Source organism: Trachemys scripta, chromosome 13, assembly GCF_013100865.1.
Source record: "Trachemys scripta elegans isolate TJP31775 chromosome 13, CAS_Tse_1.0, whole genome shotgun sequence".
NCBI classification, from domain to species: domain Eukaryota; kingdom Metazoa; phylum Chordata; order Testudines; family Emydidae; genus Trachemys; species Trachemys scripta.
Window position 1 is genome coordinate 33,420,439 of NC_048310.1, and position 21,047 is coordinate 33,441,485.

General features: G+C 41.9%; 1 protein-coding gene across 2 annotated transcripts in view; it reads right to left on the reverse strand.

The window, feature by feature from the left end:
* Positions 1-21,047, reverse strand: part of SLC12A4 (solute carrier family 12 member 4) — a 67,277-nt gene that overhangs the window by 37,846 nt on the left and 8,384 nt on the right. For both annotated transcript variants that reach the window (XM_034788232.1, XM_034788233.1), the window contains exons 2-3: positions 7,036-7,130; positions 4,052-4,183 (exon numbers count right to left, since the gene is read on the reverse strand). In XM_034788232.1, coding sequence (XP_034644123.1) covers positions 4,052-4,183; positions 7,036-7,130 — 227 coding nt within the window. The remainder of the gene's footprint in view (positions 1-4,051; positions 4,184-7,035; positions 7,131-21,047) is intronic.

Consider the following 21,047-nt stretch of genomic DNA (forward strand, 5'->3'; position numbering starts at 1 on the left):
ACCACTCCCCTTGTGCTAGCCTGATTGTTTTTCTAAACAACTGGCTTCAGGGCCCAAAGAAATTGACAACTGCCATTACCAGCCACCCAATATAAGTAACTGAGGGTGCCACAGAACTGCCCCAAAAGCCATAACTACAGACATTTGCATAAAGCTGAACTGCCCAGTTACGTTGTAGAAGCTGAAGTAGGTAATCTGATCTCCAATATGGGAAGTAAGATATTTATTATTCATGAATCCTAGGACTGGAAGCATAGGACTGGAAGGGACCTCGAGGGGTTTTCTAGTCCAGTCCCCTGCACTCATGGCAGGACTAAGTATCATCCAGACGATCCCTGACAGATGTTTGTCTAATCTGGTGTTTGAAGCACCATAACTGTGTCAGTGCTTTACTACAGACCGTATTCATACTAACCTAAAAAGCAAAACAAAATCCCCTGCCACCCTCTTAAACAGAGAGAAGGTAATTGGTAATGTATCTTAACACACAGCAAGGAGCTACAAAACAACATAACACTGAATACTAAAAACTTATGGCAATACTGAAGCAAGGTGAAATAGTTAGTGAGCCATACTCCATTTAAGTTTGTCTATTCTTGACACTTTCACAACTGAGCAAATCTTCTAAAGGGGATGGGGGGAGAGGGGAGGTGAAGAGACAGAAATTCCATATAATGTATTTTCCACACTGCAAGTGTTTGTGAAAAATTTTCAAGTCTCCTTCAATCTTGTAATTTTAGTAAGACCAGTAAGATGCAAAATTGTCTTCAAAATCTAAAGCACCACACGATCTAGCAGCCTAAGCATACAATTATCTTTCCATGTCTGCCATTCACAGGTCTTTAATACTTTGCACTTGCATACAAGTGAGTTTTCTGATTTTAAGTGGCAGTGATTTTGGAAAGGAGAGCCTGCCTGTGCTAATATGGCTCTGGTGAAACTGGTTGATACCGACAAGCATAGCAGGAAGCAGAATTCACTGAGAGATTTGTCTTCTGTCAGCAGTTTGTGGAGATATAATTTTTATTTATAGAAAAGACTGCATTATTCATGCAGCTTAGCATTCCACATCCAATGATCAATTTAGGCATATTAGATGAGGTGGGAAAGCCAGACCATTAAAAATTCACGCCTGCAACATGCATCTAACAACACATATTGAGATTTTAAGGAGTTGGGCAACAGAGATTCACAGAGTCCAAACCAAAAAAAAGCTCATATTCCTGTTCCAGCATTTCTCTATGGAATGTCAATTCAAATGACTGAAGAGACAGGGTGAGGGAGATAATATATTTTAATGGACAAATACGTTGTCTCTCTAATATCCTGGGACTAACATAGCTACAACAATACTGCATAATTCAAATGATTGACATGCAATTTACTTTCAGCCATACTAGGTGAGTACATTTGCTGGATGTATCTGATGTATCATCCAGCAACAGATGCTAATATTTAATAGCAGAGTGTCAAAGTTTAACTCCCCATCAAGATAAGTGGGGATTTTATGCCTTGGTGCTACTGTTTCCTTGAGTCAGTATTTACACTTCAAAAGGAGAAATAGAAACTTTTTAAAATAAAAACCGGAAACCTGTAGGAAAATCCCATTTCCACAGTTTCTGGAGGCTCTCTCAATGCTCTCTCCATTGTCTCTGCCCATGATTTTGCATTCCTCTTTGGTGACTTGAATTAGTATTTCATGTCTGTATTCAACTCCCTAGTTTTATATTCCAAATGACATTTGACATCCTCACAGCTTTAATGTTATTTGAATTCCTCCACCCCATGCCAACTACAATTAATTTAGATTACACACAACGGGACCTTTACTGTAGTGTCCTGCACAAAAGACAGACACTCTAGGCAGAAATTCACTAACTGGAATTCCAGCATACACAGTGTACTGAAACACTAGTTCAGGATAATGTTTTCAAAAGCTTTGAGTTACCCAGAGACTACACTACAAAAAGTTAACACTGTGCAAACAGATGGGCCAGAAACTAATGCAGGAACAGTGGGTTTAAAAAAAAAAAAAATCAGTCCTACCCATACAAGAACAAAATGTGCTTTAACCATGTCAAGTTCTACTGTGGCAGGACCACAAACCACAACAGTATAGCTTAAAATGGGACAACTGAGACTTATTGTTATAGCACAAATGGAGTTTCACTATATACAAGTTCACTTTAAGGGCTTGTCTACACTTACTGCACTGCAGCTACACCACTGTAGCACTTAGCAAAGTCATTACCTCTGCGGATGGGCGAGCTTCTCCCATGAGCATAGGTACTACACCTCGCTGAGAGGCCGTAGCTATGACAATGGGAGAAGCCCTCCCGTCACATAGCGCGGTCTACACCAGCGGTTAGGTCAGTATAACTGCATCCTTCAGGGGATTTTCCACACCCTGAGTGATGTAGTTATACTGACATAAGTTGGTAGTCTAGACCAAGCCTAAGTGGGTTACATGATATATGCAGTATCTAAATACAGAATATTTTACAACACCATGAATTACTCTGCTAGGGACTGATAATACCATCTCAACTTCCTATCATTCCCTAATCTCTTCCTCACTGAGGCTGGAACCAGCTACCAAATTCTCTGCAGTCTTTTTCAAAGGGAAAAGAAATGGCTGGCTTCCAGATGGCCAGTGTAGAATACCAGTGTGAGGTGTCATTTTATCTTAAACAGTCTTTAAATAACACTAACAATGGCCAAAAACCGTGCCATTTCAAAAAGTTAAGGATTTTGTCTACACTATTTCTCTACATTCTTTATTAGAGTAATTTCTCCCAATTTTTTAGGAAAAACAGACTGAATAATCAATTGAAATTAGGCACTCCCATAAATTAACAGGAAAAGACAACCGCTCATGCATGATTTTAGTATTACGCCCAGACAAACAAACTGATATATATTCCCTTTCAGGCATAACCTTAACTATTGCATATAAATATATAGTTAAGGGTATGCCTAAAAGGGAATCCAAATACATTAAGGTATCAAAATGCACAAACACCTAAATAAGCTAACTCTGTCCTTTAGCGACATCATAATAACCATAACACTGAGGCATTTTCATGCTTCTGGTCCCAGATTCAACTAATTTTTTTAACAGGTGTTGGGTCTGGTGACTCCATTGAAATCAGAAGGGACTACCTGTGGAGTGAGGGTGCTAGAATCAGACTTTTGGCATGGGTTTAACATGCATTCCCTTTGAAAGTGAATTGGCAGTCTTCAGTGTTACTGCCTCTGTCTTTTTTCAGATTTCTGTACGTATGGCAACACAGGATGACAATAAATCTGTACTGTTCACATTTCACAGCAGTTTCCTTGAAAACCTTTTGCTGAACCTTTGCTTGAAAACCTGCAAGCAAAGCAGCAAGACCTTTAAATAGGAAGTTTAGCCTTAATGTGTTGATTTTTTGTACCCTGTTGAAGCAAATGGCTTGATTTTCAGAGATACTGGACAACTGCAGCCCCTACAGAGGATAAAGGGAGCTGCTGGTGCACAGCACCCTCAAATCAGGTCACTAAACCTCACCTGCTACAGTGTTATTAGAAATGGGGCTCAAACAGGAAGCCTAAACACACACACTTCCGCCTCTAAAAATGGTTTTGAACTCAATGTGACAACTCACAGACTAAGTTTCTATTTCAGGTGAATAAGGGTGGCAGAAACAGGCTGTAAGATTTAAATGAATGATTTTTGTAACATTGTGACCTACTTAATCAAACTTCCTGAGAATAATAATACTAAGACTATCCAAGTGCACTGGAATGACTAGATTGCTTAAGCATTACTTCACCTCTGATTTTCTCAGTCTAGAAACAAGAAATTACAAGTAACTCACTGCGTTCATTTGGGGCCCAGTCCTGCTCCCAATGAAGCCATGTCATGTCATGGCTTCCATGGTGGGGGTGGGGGGGAAGAGGATTAGATCCTTATTCAGAAATGGTGATGAAGCACAAGGAATTTCAGAACTCTCCAACTGCACACATAAGCAATCTCAGTTACAAGCTGGCCATTGAGAGAAGTTCTACTTACTTTTGATACTTTCCTCTTTGAACCTTCAGCACTTTCCGCCTCCTCATGTTCTTTGGCTCCCTGAGTGAGATTTGTGTAGCTGACCAACTTACCAAGCAGAGAAGATACCTTTGGTCGTATATCCAGTTCCTCCTGTGGAGGAAAACAACTTATGTAAGCCAAAGCGGTCAGAAAGAACAGGGCGGATCATATAGCCCTTTGGCAGGACTGGAGATAAACTCACTGAAAGAGGCTGCAGTAGAATAAATGAAATATTGATTTTGTCTGATTTGACTAGAGGACATTTGGGCTTTGAAAGCTGTCTTAGGAAAGGTTTACAGTTATGGGGAGTCAAAGACAACAGGGACTCACCTTCTACTTGTCAGGCATTGGCAATGAAGTGCAAGGGAAAAAGAGCTCTGAACTCCAGGATTTCAGGAAAGTGAAAGATTTGCAGTTGACTATTATGCATATCTTGGGTTAACATTAAAAAAACATTTTCAGGGACAATTCTTCAACTAAGCCAGAGATCCGGTGCCCAGAGTCCCAGCCATTGCAGTGTTATGGGCACATTCCGGTAGATTTAATATGATCAATATCTAATCCAGGGCCTCTGAGAGGTTTGAGGTTAGCTAAGCCTCCTAAAATTTGTATGTTTGTTTGAATGTATGAAGGTCTCACAATCTCCTCTCCCTAAATTCCCCACATCCAGGAGGATTCCTCTTACCCTGTGGCTGTCTTTGAGGGTGGGGAGAGCCAGTGTGTTGATACTTTGCACCAATGCACTCAAAGAGAGGCAAGCAGGCACATTCCCCCCATACTGCAGCTTCATCCTATCTTCTGGGGGAGTATGGCAGGAGAGAGCCACTTGTCTCATTTTTATACCAGCTGGGATCTTTTGGGAAGTGTTTATAGAGTACTCTGATTACTCTCACTCTTACAGCTTCTCTTCTCTGCCTTCCGTCTGTATTCTTTTCTGCATTATCTCCTTAAGATCCTTAAAATAGTTCTGTTGTACTGAACTTTCTGTTCTGCGCCTCCCCTTGTGCCTGCCCCACACACAGAGCACACCTGTCAGGTTAAAATTTTCTCGAGTGCCAACCCTACTACTGCAATAACTAAATATCAGGGAAGTCACCAGTGAAGCCAACATTCTCATCAACTCCAACCTCAGCCATCATAATTTATCAGCCACACAGACCCACAGATCCTGCAAATATACAAAATCCCTTTGTTCTAACACAGCCACCCACAATACGCCCAAACCCTCTCAAAAGCAAAACTCCAGCGTCCACCAGATTAAGATATCTTTCCTGGCAGACATGCATTTGAGAGAAGTAATCATCTGTTATCTGTCCATGAAGTCTCAGTTACGGTTTTGCTCAGAGCGAGAGTGGCAAGAACTGGAGGTGTGCATTGTGACTGGTTCCGTCTTACAGGCACTAGACTTCTTCAGCACAAGCCTCTACGTGACGGGTCATCACCGTGGAAACAGCTTGTGCTAAAATGGAGCTTTTGTGACCTGATGGAGCAGCGGCTCAGCAGCAGCTAATCTAAATGGCCTGTTGGGAAAGGGAATGCTTAAGAAAGCTCAGCACATGCTTTCTCATGAACTGAGGCATCTGAATGGAGGGCTGATAATTCTCCCTTCAAGAAAAAGTCGAGTTGCTTCTTTGGATTCTATGGGAGTGGCACAAACAACATGCAGTGACAGGAGAAAACTGGAAGCAAATGGGAAGATTAATGGATTCTTAGGGCCCTGAAATTACTACCTTCTTCTTTAAACAAAATACACACACACACACGCGAGTTCAAAGATGACTACCTAAAGTTAGCCACCTGTGTAGCCTGATTCAGAGGCACTGAACAGCCATACTTATAATTGGAGTTGATAGGAACTGCAGGTGCTCAGGACCACTGAAAATTAGGACTCCTATATAACCAACTTTAGGCACTAAATCTGAAAATTCTGGCCTTCATTTATAGAGCTTTCCATTACAAAATTATGGCCTTCCCCATGTAAATCAATGCCCTGCTAACCCAGCCACGCAAATCAAAAACAAAACAAAAAAAACAAGCCTGAGCAACCAATCTGCAGACAAAAAAGTGGTACTGGTATGAAGTTACTCCTCCTCTGTTCTGTGTGAACCTCAAAACATACTCTCAGCATGTCAAACTTGCTAAAGGGTGAAGAGGCACACTCCTCAACCAGACACATGATACAGCAGCGGCCGGTCAGGAAAGGGTTTCACGGTATGACTGGGGTTTTATCCCAGACTTATTTATCATGTTGTCCATTCCTGATCCTGTAGCTCAGTAGCTGGTTGCTATCATACACGGTATGATGCAAAAACTAACCGCAAGCCAAGAAAAAGAGTTGTGCATGGGAGAAGCCACCAACCAGCTAGCTGGCAAAAGCGAATAATAGCAGATGCGGGTCAGTGTGGTGCTGCTGTATTGAACCTGATCTTCTGGGTTCTTCAGAGTCTCCTGGGCATCAAATCCCAAACATGCTATTTTTTCCCACCCATCCCTAATCTGTAGCTCACGTCATTCCTTGTTCCCAATCTCTGGAACCCACATTCCCAATGTTTAACCTTCTGGCACTAGGTCCTGACAGCAGAGAGGCTGAAGTAGCGACAGTTACATGTGAGTGCATGGCACCTGGGATTCCAACTGTTCCTTCTGCTTTCTACTCCCCACATCACCGGCAGAACAACCGCCCACAGACACTGCCTTGGACAGTGGCATTATAAGTGTATATTAACAGGCGTGACATACCAAAAGCCACCCAACACTTTTAAAAGATTTTTAAAAGGCACAAATGGCATTTAGGTGTCTGACTGCTTGACTTCAGATGGGAATTAGGCATCTACTTGCCAGTTGTAGCTTTGAAAGTCTCCATCCCCTCCCTCTACAGAAGAAAGAGCTTATCTTCTATTCTCCATAACTCAAGATCAAAAATGCTCATGCCCAGTGGTCTGGAAAGCAAAATTAAAGTTTACCTCAAACAAGGCCAAGTTTCTGTCATAATAATCACTTCCCTTGCCAGCTTCAGAACTGTTGAGAAAAGGACTGTTTTCTTTATGGTTGCCATGACCTGCAGAGAGAAAAAAGTAGTAGTTTTTGGTAAGTTTGGAATGGAGGTAAAATCTGAGGAGCATCTCAACTCCCCGAGGAAGACTGTTCTATTCAACAGCTGTTCTATTCAATTTTAATAAGCTGTTCTATTCAATTTTTAAAATCCCAATTTTTGTTCAGCATATAATTTTAAAATGGCATAACTGTGTTAGTTATGTTTCATTTACCATGACACAGAGAAATTGAAACCGTCATTGATATTGCTTTCTGTGTTGAAAGTAATCTTTTTTTAAAAAGACAAGGAGTAATACAAAACTGCCTCAAGGGGAAGTTTACAGGTGGGACCACTGCCAAGATGATGTCTTGGGCCTAATAACCTTGACAGTTTCATTTTTACTTTTTTTTTTTTTTTTTTTAGTAGAGTATTATGATGAATCAGAAAAGACAGTTCCTGAGAGCACTCACAGTTAGAGACTATTGCTGATTTGTAACACGATTTTCTGCTTAAGCAATAAGTACACAAACAAATTACACACATCTAATCAAGCTGATTCAAAAAATATTTAGTAAGCATTGTTGCAGCCTAGTTAAGATAATACCATGTCAACTAAAGAGTATTTTCCTTCTATTTTATTGCAAACTAAATTCTGTAAGTAAATATGCACTTTCTCGGTTGCACTAAACCAGTGGTGGGCAACCTGCGGCCCATCAGGGTAATCCGCTGGCAGGCCGCAGGACAATTTGTTTGCATTGACCGTCTGCAGGCACGGCCACCCGCCGCTCCCAGTGGCCGCAGTTCACCGTTCCCGGCGAATGGGAGGGGCACAAGCTGCAGGGACATCCTGGCCACTGTTTTCCACAGCTCCGATTGGCCGGGAACGTAAACAAACTGTCTCACGGTCCGCCAGTGGATTACCCTGACGGGCTGCATGCGGGCCGCAAGTTGCCCACCACTGCACTAATCCCTTCCCCCTCATGTTTTTGTTCATATAAAATTACAAGCTTTTTGGGATAAAGACTCTTCTTAAAAGTCTAAACTAGCATCTAGCACATTTGGGTGCTGTACAAACAAATATTTCATAGCTTTTATATACTGTACAATGTGCAAGAAAATTTAGCACAGCACAGAGAACCTAAAGAAAGTTTTAAAATAGTTTCAGTATTAAAACTTTTTAAGCGCACTGCAGCATAAAATGATGTGATATTCTGCACAACAGAACAATGGTTCAGGTTTTCAGAAATTCTCAGCATCTGCAGCTACCATTGGAGCTGTAGGTGCTCAGCATTTCTTAAATTCACATCTTTTCTTTAGCACTCTGAACTACATTCCATGTGTTTCACAGGTCCAATACACAAGGCACAGGTGTTTACAGGTACATGTCCCTAAAAGAAAACAAATATAACCTAAAAGATATTCTAGTCCAGTGGTTCCCAAACTTGTTCCGCCGCTTGTGCAGGGAAAGCCCCTGGCGGGCCAGGCCAGTTTGTGTACCTGCTGCGTCCGCAGGTTCGGCCGATCACAGTTCCCAGTGGCCGCGGTTCACTGCTCCAGGCCAATGGGAGCTACTGGAAGCGGCAGCCAGTACGTCCCTCGGCCCGCGCTGCTTCCAGCAGCTCCCATTGGCCTGGAGCAGCGAACTGCAGCCACTCGGAGCCACGGTCGGCCGAACCTGCAGACGCGTCAGGTAAACAAACCGGCCCGGCCCGCCAGGGGCTTTCCCTGAACAAGCAGCGGAACAAGTTTGGGAACCAATGTTCTAGTCACTAATTTAAAAAAACTAAACTACTAAAGAAAGTGAAAGAATATCAAAGACCATATCCTACAAGTTAAAAGAGGGAATTGTGTGTTGAATTTGTAAGAAAAAGCAGAAGATTGAGAGATTGAAAACATTTCTTCAAAATTAGATCTTACAATTCAACTGTGCTTAAATCAATTTAAATCAACTGGGTTAGCCTCTGTTGAATTAGCACTACATAAGTGAAGTATCTGTTTTGATATTATGAAACCTGGACGCGTTTCACAAAATTACAAAAATAAACCCAACTGGATAAGTAGTTGGCAAGCTAAATAGAAGGCTCCTATCCGTGTGCAGCATCACATGCTTTCAAGTGTGTTTAAACATTCAACATGTTTAGTTGGATAATTGTTATAGCGAAAAGAAATTCCTATCTTGTTATTTCAGCACCATTCTCATCAGGGGAAGGGTTTGGGAAAAGCGCAGCTGGTTTGCTGGAAAGTAGAGAGACATTGTGCGTCCACTTGTTTTGGTTAGTAAAAGCAAAACAACTAGCAAAAAGATATCCAGATATAGGCAACGCAGTTTGTTTTATCCACTAAAAATAACTGATTGGGTGGCCCTTTTCTGCTGGAATTAAGTCTAAAGTTCAACAGGTGCCGCCATATCAACAGCCACGTGGCTCATCAGGAACACTGGACCCTTCAGATCCAGCATACAGACCTCTGCCACTTCCGCTAATGGAATTACTGGGAGCAGTAGTATGTTGTCATCCTCTATGTGGACCAGCACTCAAAGTTGATGATAAACTTTGCCAGCTGCTTTCACAGATTTGCTGGCAAGAATCTGGAGTTCCATTCCAGGCTCTGGAAGGGAGTGTGCTCTAGTAGACCCAAACTGTTCTGCTCTTTTCACACCTCCATGACCACCTTCTGCCTTGAGCCCTCTAACCTGTGCCTGTCCCCGTCCCATCTCTTCCCTACCCCGACTTCTTATTACAGTCCCCTTGCCCAGCTATTCCTAATTTCACCACCATCACTCCCAACTCCTCACACTATCCATCTCTCCCCACAACTCTGGCCTCCAGTTGAAACATAAACATGTCCCCACTGGCTCCCAGTCCTAATCTCCCATCATCCTCAGCTCTTTATCCCACTCTCTTTACCCAGCCAGTCCCAATTCTCCCCCTCTACCCCAACTTCTAGTCTGAGCTGTCTTCCTTCCCACCTCACTGGTTCTCAGTCCATCTCTCCCTATCTCCACTCCCTATCCAATTTTCCCTCTCCTAGCCCACCATCCTCCAGTCACAGTTTCCACTCCAATCTACTCCCACCCACCTTAGATCTAACTTGTCTCCTTTGCATTCAGGTTGAGAGCACAGGAGAGAGCCTCTCTGCTGTCAGTTCAGGTACCCAGACCAGGTAGAGCCTGTAACAGCTCAATTGCAGGGCTTTTGTTTAGCTAATTGTTTAGCTCAAGATATGCCCAATGCAGACAATCTTCAGGGAATGCGGTTGCTAAAAATCTAAGAAGTGCAGGTGTAAAATCTGAGTATGTGTTTAAAAAAAAAATTCCTCTGGTTTAAAAAAAAGTGGGCATATTTTCAAGGGGAATAACACAGGGCACATTCATGGCACAAAAGCCACCCCCCAAGTTCAAATCCCTGCTCTAAAGCTTTGGGGGCACTAGAGGCTTTTCAAAGAAAATGTCATCTGAATTTTTTAAGATGGGCACAACATTTTGTCACTAGCCTCATTCTCACAAACAGCTCAACTGTTTTGGCTGAAATTTTCAGAAAAATCCCAACTGAGGCAGTCACTCAGCATGGAAAATTTCAGCCTAAATTGTTGAAGTTTGGCAAAGATATGAACAACTGAAAACGGGGATTTATGAGAAGTGTTGAGCAACTTTAAGAGACAGTACTACCAGATCTGTCTACAATACACACACAATAAGACTTTTTTTGGAACCCTTCAAGTAAAGAGACCCTACATTAACAACAAGTCTATTACCGTTATATCTCAAGTCCTGCAGAGATAGTTAACTAGCATTTCTGAAAAGCCTTAGAATGGTTGTAGTTCATTTTGGGGTGGAGAATGCAGGCTACAAAACTAGAGTCTATATTGAACTATTTACTGAGGGCCCCACACAACAGTGTTTTTACATGGTTACTTGGCTATACAGCTTGATCATTTGAAGTGTTTTAAAAACAAAGCAACTATTCTCTGTTTAGAACTGTTTGAATGGCAACATTTTAACTGGTAGGTATCCAGGAAGGAGCAGCACCCTGCTTGCTGCCACCAAAAATGCAAAAGATTCAGGCTGTTTGAGCCTGTATGAGTTTAAATAGGCCTTGGATAAAAACCGTGCAGGGGTAGGGTCTTTGAAGCCCCCAGATTTCTGGAGGTAAAATAATTTAGTTCTGATGTAACCGAAGTATAGCCAGTTCTCCAGGCGTACATTCAAAGCTGCACTTTGACTACTGTGTTTCAAGACCCCCGGGCTCTCATAACCCAAGAAGTTGGTGTAGTCAATGGAGCTAGCCCATTTAACAGGGCCTCCTAATTTCTAAGATGTAAACAATCAAAACCACACGTAAATCACCACTTGAGGGGAGCGGGGGGAGTGTAATATATAATTTAAGTCAAAATGGTTGAATAAGTCATTTTAGAGCTCTCCTAAATGAGGATGGTAATGCCAGGTAGGTTTCCTGTAATTTGTTAGCATACAAATTTCCCCAATCATCTTTTAAATGGGCTAGTTTAATTATAGTGGTTTTGAAGCAAGCACAGGAGCTGTGCATGTTCCTTTTTATGGTTCTGCCAATGTACTGAAATCTTAACCAGCAATAGCTTCTGGACTCCTTTAACTGGGCTCTCCTGAGCAGACTACCTTATTGCAAACCCCAACCATTCAAAACTCATGGGTCATGCCTAAAGAAATGGTATGAGATTATTGTTTAAAATCTCTGGCTTCAAAATCAGTTTTATTTGCTTCTGGGTTTTGAGTTTCCAAGGATCTACGTTTACAAGATTTCTACCACCACCTGGAGGATTAGAAATGTTCTTTTTTTAAAAAAATGTGAAAGATTCTCACATAATCACACCTCTCCAGGAGCTGGGCTTTACGAGAAGACAAACTACCCCAAGATTCCATAAGAACACCTGGTTTGGCAACAGAGCATCAAGCTGAAATGAGATGTTTCTTTACTTTTTAAATATAGGAAAGTGTCTACTGGAGACTAGACTCAAAGAACCACCCATTCACCGCACTTGTTATTTAAGCCAGTTTTCAGACAGTCTGCAGTGGTGAATGGTAATTGTAATAAAAATACCGCCCCACCTAGTTCCTCAAGATTTTGGACCATGCTGTAAGAGATTATTGTTCTCTCAGGCAGTTGTTATAGCTTTGTCTCAAGCAGTACTTAAATTGTCTTGATTATTTATATTCTAGGGTTGCTCTGGTAGATTGGAAGTTTTAAAAATGAGCTAGTAGATCATTTTTTAAACTGTACCTTTGCTGCTTGAAGTCTCAGGGTCTGCAACTGCAAATGCAACAAACAGATTTTGTGTTTCTCTTGTAGCTGCAACATGCTACTGTCAGAAATAGCTGCTTAATGGGATATGGGTTCATTTTTAATATATCTGGGAATATTTCTAATGCTTTCTGCAGAAATGCCTGCGCACTTTTTATCTATAAAAGTCATGTGATTGATCGTTTTAATTTTATGTAAATTAGATTAACTATGAACCCAACAAGTGACAAACTCTTTTGCCCTCTTCAGTCCTCTCATCACTCTTTTCCAACATTCTTACCCCAACCTGGGTTTCTCCAACCAAAAGTGGAAAAATCATCCCCCCTCCCTTCTCTCTGGACCTCGCTCAGAAGATTAGTGTATCAATAATGGGCTGAAAGTTTACGTTTCATCACAGTATTAGCGTTTAGGGATGGCTACACTTCCAACGTCATCAGAAATATCTAGCACAATCAGCCAGAAATAGCATGTGATGCCTGCCTTCTGCAAAATGAGGAGGGTATAGCAAAACCACATCTGGATCACTTTCTTCTTCATGTATACAGCATTTGCTCCAGCCGCTTGAAAGAGCATGCAGAAGTCACGAATTACTGATTGTGTACATTATAAATGGGCCTCTGAACTGTAGTCTTCCACTCGTCCAATGACTAGCCACATTTTGGGTCCCACTTCAGCCCTCTCTCAAATACTGCACACTTCCCCAATAATAACCAAAAGCTGAGAGGTTTACAGTCAAGTTCACTGCAAGGACATCCTATTTTAACCTCCATCAATCGTTAGATTTGGCTGCTGCGGAGAGACAGCTTCATGTATTTGTTATACTCTCGCTGGGAGTACTGCATTGCTCTGTTAGATGCATTAGTGGACCAAAATCACTTTCAGCATCACAACTCTTCCTGAGCAATCTGCTCGGTTTAGATGTGCTCTAAACCACAACGCCAAAATGATCTCATTTTATCTGGTTTTTGCTTGCTTCCAATGTCCTGAGTAAGGACCATGTAAACTGACCCCATTTCCTCTAGGAAACAAGAATCAAATACATTTGTAAAGTAATTTTCTAATGTACAATGCAAAGTAATTTTCACAGGATTTGCCATACCGGAATAGCGCATTAGTCCACTACCTTGCCTCTGTTAAATACCCAATACATCAAAAAAACCCAACTCTGTAATGTGGGATAGGAAAGAAGTTCAGAGAAATTCCTTTCTCAGCCCCACATGTAAGCAGCTCACATTCTGAAGCATGAAATATATCTTAGCATAAAGACAGACATCACCACGTAGTACTTTTTTTTGGTTAAGGGTGTGAACAAGCGTTCAGTCTTAGGTAGATATGTTATGTGAGAACAGTTTGTTATGCAAGTAGGGTGACCAGACAGCAAGTGTGAAAAATCGGGACGGGGTTGGGGGGTAATAGGCGCCTATAAAAGAAAATGCCCCAAATATCGGGACTGTCCATATAAAATAGGGACATCTGGTCACCCTATATGCAAGGCTCTGTGCAGAGGTTTGCCAATTTCAGCCTGTGTAAGTCCTTAAAAAGTCCTATGATTTGGACATGACCAGCTGACCCAGGCACTCACCCAATTCCCATCAAAAGGAACCGACACTCCAGGCTCTCTCTCAACTACAAAGTTTTGCCAGCATAGCTAGGTCAGTTAGAAGGAGGAGGGGGAAATCACACTATGACGCTTCCCAGGGTACCCAGGATTAAGAGACATCTCCGTGCCACCTGTCCTTGGCATGAGGAAGCCTTGCTGTGCCTGCCAGGGGATCAGCTCCCCAACTCCACTGTCCACAGGCAACACAAGCACGCCCCTCTTGGCCTGCGTAGGCCCCGCTCTCTTTCTACAAGTTAGCAATAGGCACACTCCTACCCATGAGCATCTCCCTGGAGTGTCCAGCTTCTGGTCCACTGAATACTTACAGTATTCACAGATTCGCTGTTCCCAAAGGAGCAGTATGTGACAGCTTACCAGTTACACCCCAGATCACCACTTCACTTAACACACACTGCTTAGAGCTGTTCATGGTGAAGATGAGTAAAAAAATTACTTAAAGTATACGGATTCAAGTAATAGCAAGTAAAAATATTGGAAACAAATGGTTACATATAAAATAAAATCATAACACACATTCTAGAACCTAGACTTACTTAACTAGATGCTTCCCTGTCTTACAGAATAACGCTCACCCAAAGTCCTTTCAGCATTTTACAGCCAGGCTTGTCTGTGATCTTCTGTTTATGAAACAAGTCGCCCTGTCAGTGGAAAATGCAGAGTGTCTGTTGGTACCCTCAGATATATCAGCACAGTCCTTTGTCCAACTGGACACACGTTGCTGTTTTTTTTTTTTTCCTGTGGCCTCCCTCTTTTGTCTATTTCACAACCTTTTGATTAGCATCAGGCTCAATATGCAAATAGACCACCACTGTGAAGCAGACAATACACAATGACTAGACAGGGAAATAAGCATCTGTTACCCCCTGCCTGAAAGGAACCGGTCCAACGCACATCATCTTCCTTAAGAACAGAGTTTTCAGTATATATACATAGCTTCTTAAATATCCGCCTTATATACACATCACAATTATGACAACCGGTGGGCTACTGTCTCTGAGTACAGACCTTACCCTTTGGTGCATTACTATGCATATATCTGAGCCAGGAGATCCGTGTAAAACTCCCTGTGACCTCTGCTAGTTGGCATCAAGAGGTCCCTGGGTGTCACACACTCCTATATCAGAGTACCCTACCTGACACAGCTATATCCCCGGTGTAGACACAACTATGCTCACAACAGAGTGCTTCTGTCATCTTAGCAAACGTCATTTGTGGAGGTGGTGTGGCTATGCTGGCAGAATTACTCCTGTCAGCTTCTGCAGCATCTTCACTAAGGGCTTCTGCTGGCACAGATATACCAGCAAAGGCTCTGTAGTGTAGACAAGTCCAGACACATGCTTCTCAGGCTAAGACCAGCTCAGCAAAGCTTCTAATGTCATAATTACAAGGAATCCCTTCTGAACTCACTGATAAGGCAACTTCCTACAGTCTACAATGTGTGATGATTGCATATGTAGATTCCAGACGCAAGATGGGGGACTCATGTCTGCACTAGTGACTGACAGCTGTCAGCTAGGAGTGTGTGACACACTTGTCCTAGCCAGCAGCAATAGCTACCTCTAGTTTCAATAAGAAGGGTCAATTTAGAAGCCAGCTTCCACTAATTTTAGGCCCTGTTTTAACCTTCTCCTGTCCATCAGTTCTACCTCAAATTTCACACACCCTGTCATAGACCAGAGTAGAATTAATTTTAGAAGTTTGGGGTAAACTGAAGAGTTTTGGAGATAATGACATTTTTGCATCACAAGAGGCTCTCTTGTATAAAGTTTTAACAATCTTTTTATTTAGGTCTTGGTGATTGTCAAGGAGACAACTTACTAGACCATCAGAAATTCAGTGGTAGCCTCACGGCTGTCCCTACCCATACGCAAAGTATGGGACCAAATTCCCTGGTGCCCTACGCAGCTGCGTGCTACTCCAGCCCCTGCTCCTCCTCTTCCCGCCCCTGCTCCACCCCAGCCCGCCCCACTCCACCCCTTCCCCAAAGCCCCCGCCCCTGCTCCATCCCCACCCCTTCCCGCCCCTGCTCCACCCCAGCCCTGCCCACACTCCCCTGTGGACTGCAGCAGGGTCGGGCCTACACTCACCGGCGACAGGAAGTGCAGCGACCTGGCCCCAGCCGCACCACCATAAGTGCGGGGGGGCTGCGTAGGGCCCCAGAATGGCTAGGGATGGCCCTGGGTAGCCTAGCCATGCATCAAATACAAATTTATTTCTCCAGAAACACAAAACCAAATGCCTTATTTGTGATCGTGCTTTGCTTGTGCGGACCCTGTTACTGACACACACTGTCTACTGAAAGACATCTTCATAAGACAGACTGCATACCAGGAACCAGCATGCCCTACTGTTCAAAGTTATACCAATTATACTAGTCCAGCAGTTCTCAAACTGTGGGTCAGGACCCCAAAGTGGGTTGCGACCCTGTTTTAATGGGGTCACCAGGGCTGGCGTTAGACTTGCTGAGGTCTGGGGCCAAAGCCTGAGCCCCATCACCCAGGGCCAAAGCCCGAACCCAACGGCTTCAGCCCTGGGTGGCGGGGTTCAGGTTACAGGCTCCCTGCCTTGGGCTGAAGCCCTTGGGCTTTGGCCTTGGCCTCCCTGCCTGAGGCAGCAGGGCTCAGGCTTTGGTTTGGCCCCCCCGCCCAGGGCGGCAGGGCTTGGGCGGGCTGAAGCTTCAGTCCCCCCTCCTGTGGTCCTGTAGTAATTTTTGTTGTCAGAAGGGAATCGCAGTGCAATGAAGTTTGAGAACCCCTGTACTAGTCATTAGACACAGAGCTAGAGTGTCTACATATACAAACCTTGATAGGAGTATCACTTAGACTCAAACATATGCATGTGTGAAAGCAGTTATAAAACCAAACCTTTGTGGTTTCAATACTCTGCCTGCAGAGGGAACATGTACATTGCCTGCAAATTTAAGACTGGAATAGCAAACCCACGGCAAAAGAGTTAATTTTGGTTGGGTAATCTAATCTCAAGACTTCTGTATTTTCTGATACAAAGTGGAAACTTAGTAGCAAACTTCCAAACTGCTATTTGTTTTTGAGAAAACTACAAAACTCTCCAAAAACTTTGTTTGAAGTGACAATGTGTAACTGAATTTTTAAAAATCTATTTTGACTAGGAAATATGGAAAAAGTTATCGGACTCCACCTTATACCATCCTAGTCACGTTTATAAAAGAGATAGGGATCAAACAAATGCAATCCAGTTAGATATTGTTCAGATGCAAAAATTGCAGCAGTGTTCAGAGTCACAAGCAGAGTTCAGCAAGTTCGCTTCAACAGGTAGTTATGATTTCCTCCTACCCATCTCAAAAAAATATTGCTGATCCTTACTTTTTCCAAGTTTGGTTTAAAAGTAAAAAGATACAGGCTGAGAACTGATTATCTCCATCTTCTCTGTCCCCGTCCAGTTACCAGAGGATCTTGGTATTTATGATTATTTTAGCCTCAGTCCTGTATCAGGCACTTTGCAGACATGAAGGAAGATACAGACACTCTCCCAAAAATCTTTATCTTAAGACCAGATTCTGCTTCCATACTCACAGGAAGTAGTATATGCTCAACTCATAGCTTCACTGACTTCAGTGGAGCTACCTGATGAGTACAATACTGCTTAATACTAATTAAGCTGGCAGAATCTGACCCTGAATCTTTGCCAGTATGTATGCCAAAAGTCTTGGTCTTCATACTGTGGAATATTTTGACACTACAAAACTATTCAAGCCTATTGTTTAAAAATACCAGTGCACTTCAATGTTATGCTAATCTCATGCCTACGTAGAAAGATACAGTAATTCACATATTCAAAGTGTGATGACCTACTATTTGAGGAATATACTTCCAATAGTCACACATCATGGTACTGTAAGGTATAACTGGAAATGGAACTCTCCTTTAACTGCTTGCTCTTGTTTACTAAACTTCTTCTGGTTCCATTACTACAGAGACTAGCATGAGGACATCTATTGAATAAACATACTTCCCAAAGCCTTGGTAAAGTTCCATGGCAAACTACTCAATTAGCAATTGTTTATTTTCTTCAGAGATTTCCAAATGTAAACTACACAACTGAAAAATCACATTCTATTTATTTTTTAAGTTATTGGCTTTAAACTGCTTTAAAAGGCAAAAGAAATCATAATCCAATTATTTAAATAAGATTCCAAGGTGACTAAATTATCAGACAACAGAATTTAGAACCTATTAGAAAAACATGGTTGGTTCTCTCTAGACAACAGTGAATAATGTTTGCATTAAAATGTTTTACATAATACAAGTTTCTGGCTATAACACATTTACACTATCTCCATAAGCAGCTTACGTCACAAATCTGATGAGGAATATTGATTTATTTTTGCTTCAACTGCATTTTGATCAATAGTTAAATTGTCAGAGGCATTTTTCTTTAAAAATGTAAAAACAGTTACCATGGCTGTAAGATTAGATTTTTAACCAGTTGATATTTTTTCAGAATTGAAAAATGTAAATTAAGTTACATCTTAAGGCAGTCAACCTTTTGGTGATTCATCTCTGTAGGCTCCACAGATCAAAGACTCCTGTTGAAGTCTAGCATACTGAAGAGTTTAATACTTTTTTTTATTCACTACATTAAATACATCTCGAATTGTGAATAGCAGGAAATAAAAATGGAATTTTATCTGATAGGATACAACTTTATTTTATATACATACTGAGATAAGTACTGACAGTGACATGACTGCAGAGGGGAAAAGAAGCCATTCTGAGTTCAGCAACAGCTCACCATCTTGAACTTCAGAACCCATTTCACTGAAGGAGAAGGTTGAGGGAGGAGCTGTTGAGGAAATGTTGGCTGCTACTCCAGGTTTATCCTCTATTTTAAGATATGGTCACAGGGAGAAGCCAAATCTGTCCTGGATTATACCCCATGCACCAAGGGGGACTGTATGGTGTGTAGGATAGGGTAGACTTCGGCCTGGGATCTCTGATTTCTATCTGAGTTGCTTTTAAGCATGAATAAGGGATCACATTGTACTTTAAACACAGAATTGAATTCCAGAGGTTACACTGATACATTTACTCTTGTACATCATTATCACAGATATGTCTCCATCAACCAGGACAGCTTAAAGCCCAGCAGGAAAACCAAGCTATTAACATTTATAGATAGTTTAAACAGACAAAATTGTTCACCACATCTTTTAGCCTACAATATAATGTTATCCATCTCAATGCTGGGTCACCACTATACCCCAGACTTTGTACTTAATGGATTTTACCTGGAAAAATAAAGGTTGATTAAGAACAGCTCAATTTGCACATGACACTGCATATAAAACATGTAAAAATAACTTATGACCAATAACATCAGCTTTTGCATCTGAAAAGGGTTTAGTACAAGCAAACCAGATATTTACAAATTAAATACTGTTTAAAAATGAGCCACTAAAATGTTTTGAAATATATAAAGTGCAATTCTCAGCTCAATATTCCTTAAGATTTGTTTTATGGTTTGTTTAGTATGCAGGTGTAACACCAGCCCTATGAAATCACAGAATCCACCTTTCCCAGTATTTTGCAAGACTGCAATAATACCTTCACAGCCATAGCAACAACAATGAGAACTGCACAACTCAAGTGATTTAGCCTTGAAATGTTTGCGATTAGTGATTCAACAAGTCCCTCTATTTTACTCCTCATAAATAAGCCACACTGATGCCTGCAGAGCACTGCACCCCTTTATAGTATTAATATCAAGGCTACGTGCGATACTTACCCCTTAGCAGTAATTCTTTGCCATTTTCTGTCAGTTGGTTTATCATTCTTCTCTATTCTTCAGACAACATTTAGTCAGCACATGCTTTTTTATGCAGCCCTGAAGGACCCAGAACAACTAAAACAAGTAATACTGTACTTCCAAAGGAACTGTTCACTATTGCCAGGGTCACACTGACTGCTGGCTGCTGCACTGCACAGAATTGATTTGGTTCATAAAGCAATATCCTTTCTCACAGGAAGACTAAGCAGACATTGATATGGTCCTAAAACTATAATCCTTTCAAAAGAGACGAACTATATAAATGTCACTAACTTACTGAAAATGCTGTTGCTAAAATCCCAAGCTACTTATAGTCAGAAGCCACATTGCCTACCATCTTCCTTTGGCAAAAATGAACTCTGGAGTCCATCATGACTTTACAAATATTGGAGAAGTCTCTTTTCCTGGGAAATCCTAGTGGAGAACCGTTAAAGACAAGACAAAATTCAATCCTTAAGCAAGAGAGACGGTGCTTATGCATAATTTAAGCTTTAGTCAGTATGCATAGGGAAGAGGTAAATTTTAAGTACCAGCTCTGTTTCATCACATAAATCCCTCCCCACACTTGAGTCACAGGTTTTCCTCTCCAGCCTTGCACCTTGTAATATGGATGGTCCTGAAGTCAGTAGCACCATCAGTTATGCCTCAATGTATTACATTGCCTTATTTTTCAGGGATGGTTCAGCAGGGTAGTTTATAACATCCCATGTCTAGAAACTGAAGGTAGAAATATTTAACAATGAGAGGAATGAAGGAAACAAAAATGATTAAAGGTCTAGAAAACACGACCTTTGAGGGAAGATTGAAAAAACATGGGTTTGTTTAGTCTGGAAAAGCGAAGACTGAAAGGGGACATGATAACAGTGTTCAAGTATGTAAAAGGTTGTTACAAAGAGGAGGAAGAAAAATTGTTTTTCTTAACCTCTGAGGATAGGACAAGAAGCAATGGGTTTAAATTGCAGCAAAGGAGGTTTAGGTTGGACATTAGGAAAAATTTCCTGTCAAGGTGGTTAAGCACTGGAATAAATTGCCTAGAGAGATTGTGGAATCTCCATCACTGGAGATTTTTAAGAGCAGGTTAGACAAACACCTGTCAGGGATGGTCTAGATCAGGGGAGGGCAAACTACAGCCCGCAGGCCGGATCCGGCCCGTCAGGGCTTTCAGTCTGGCCCACAGGATTGCCAGCCCCACGGCTCAGCGGGGCTAAGGCAGGCTCCCTGCCTGCCCTGGCCCCGCAC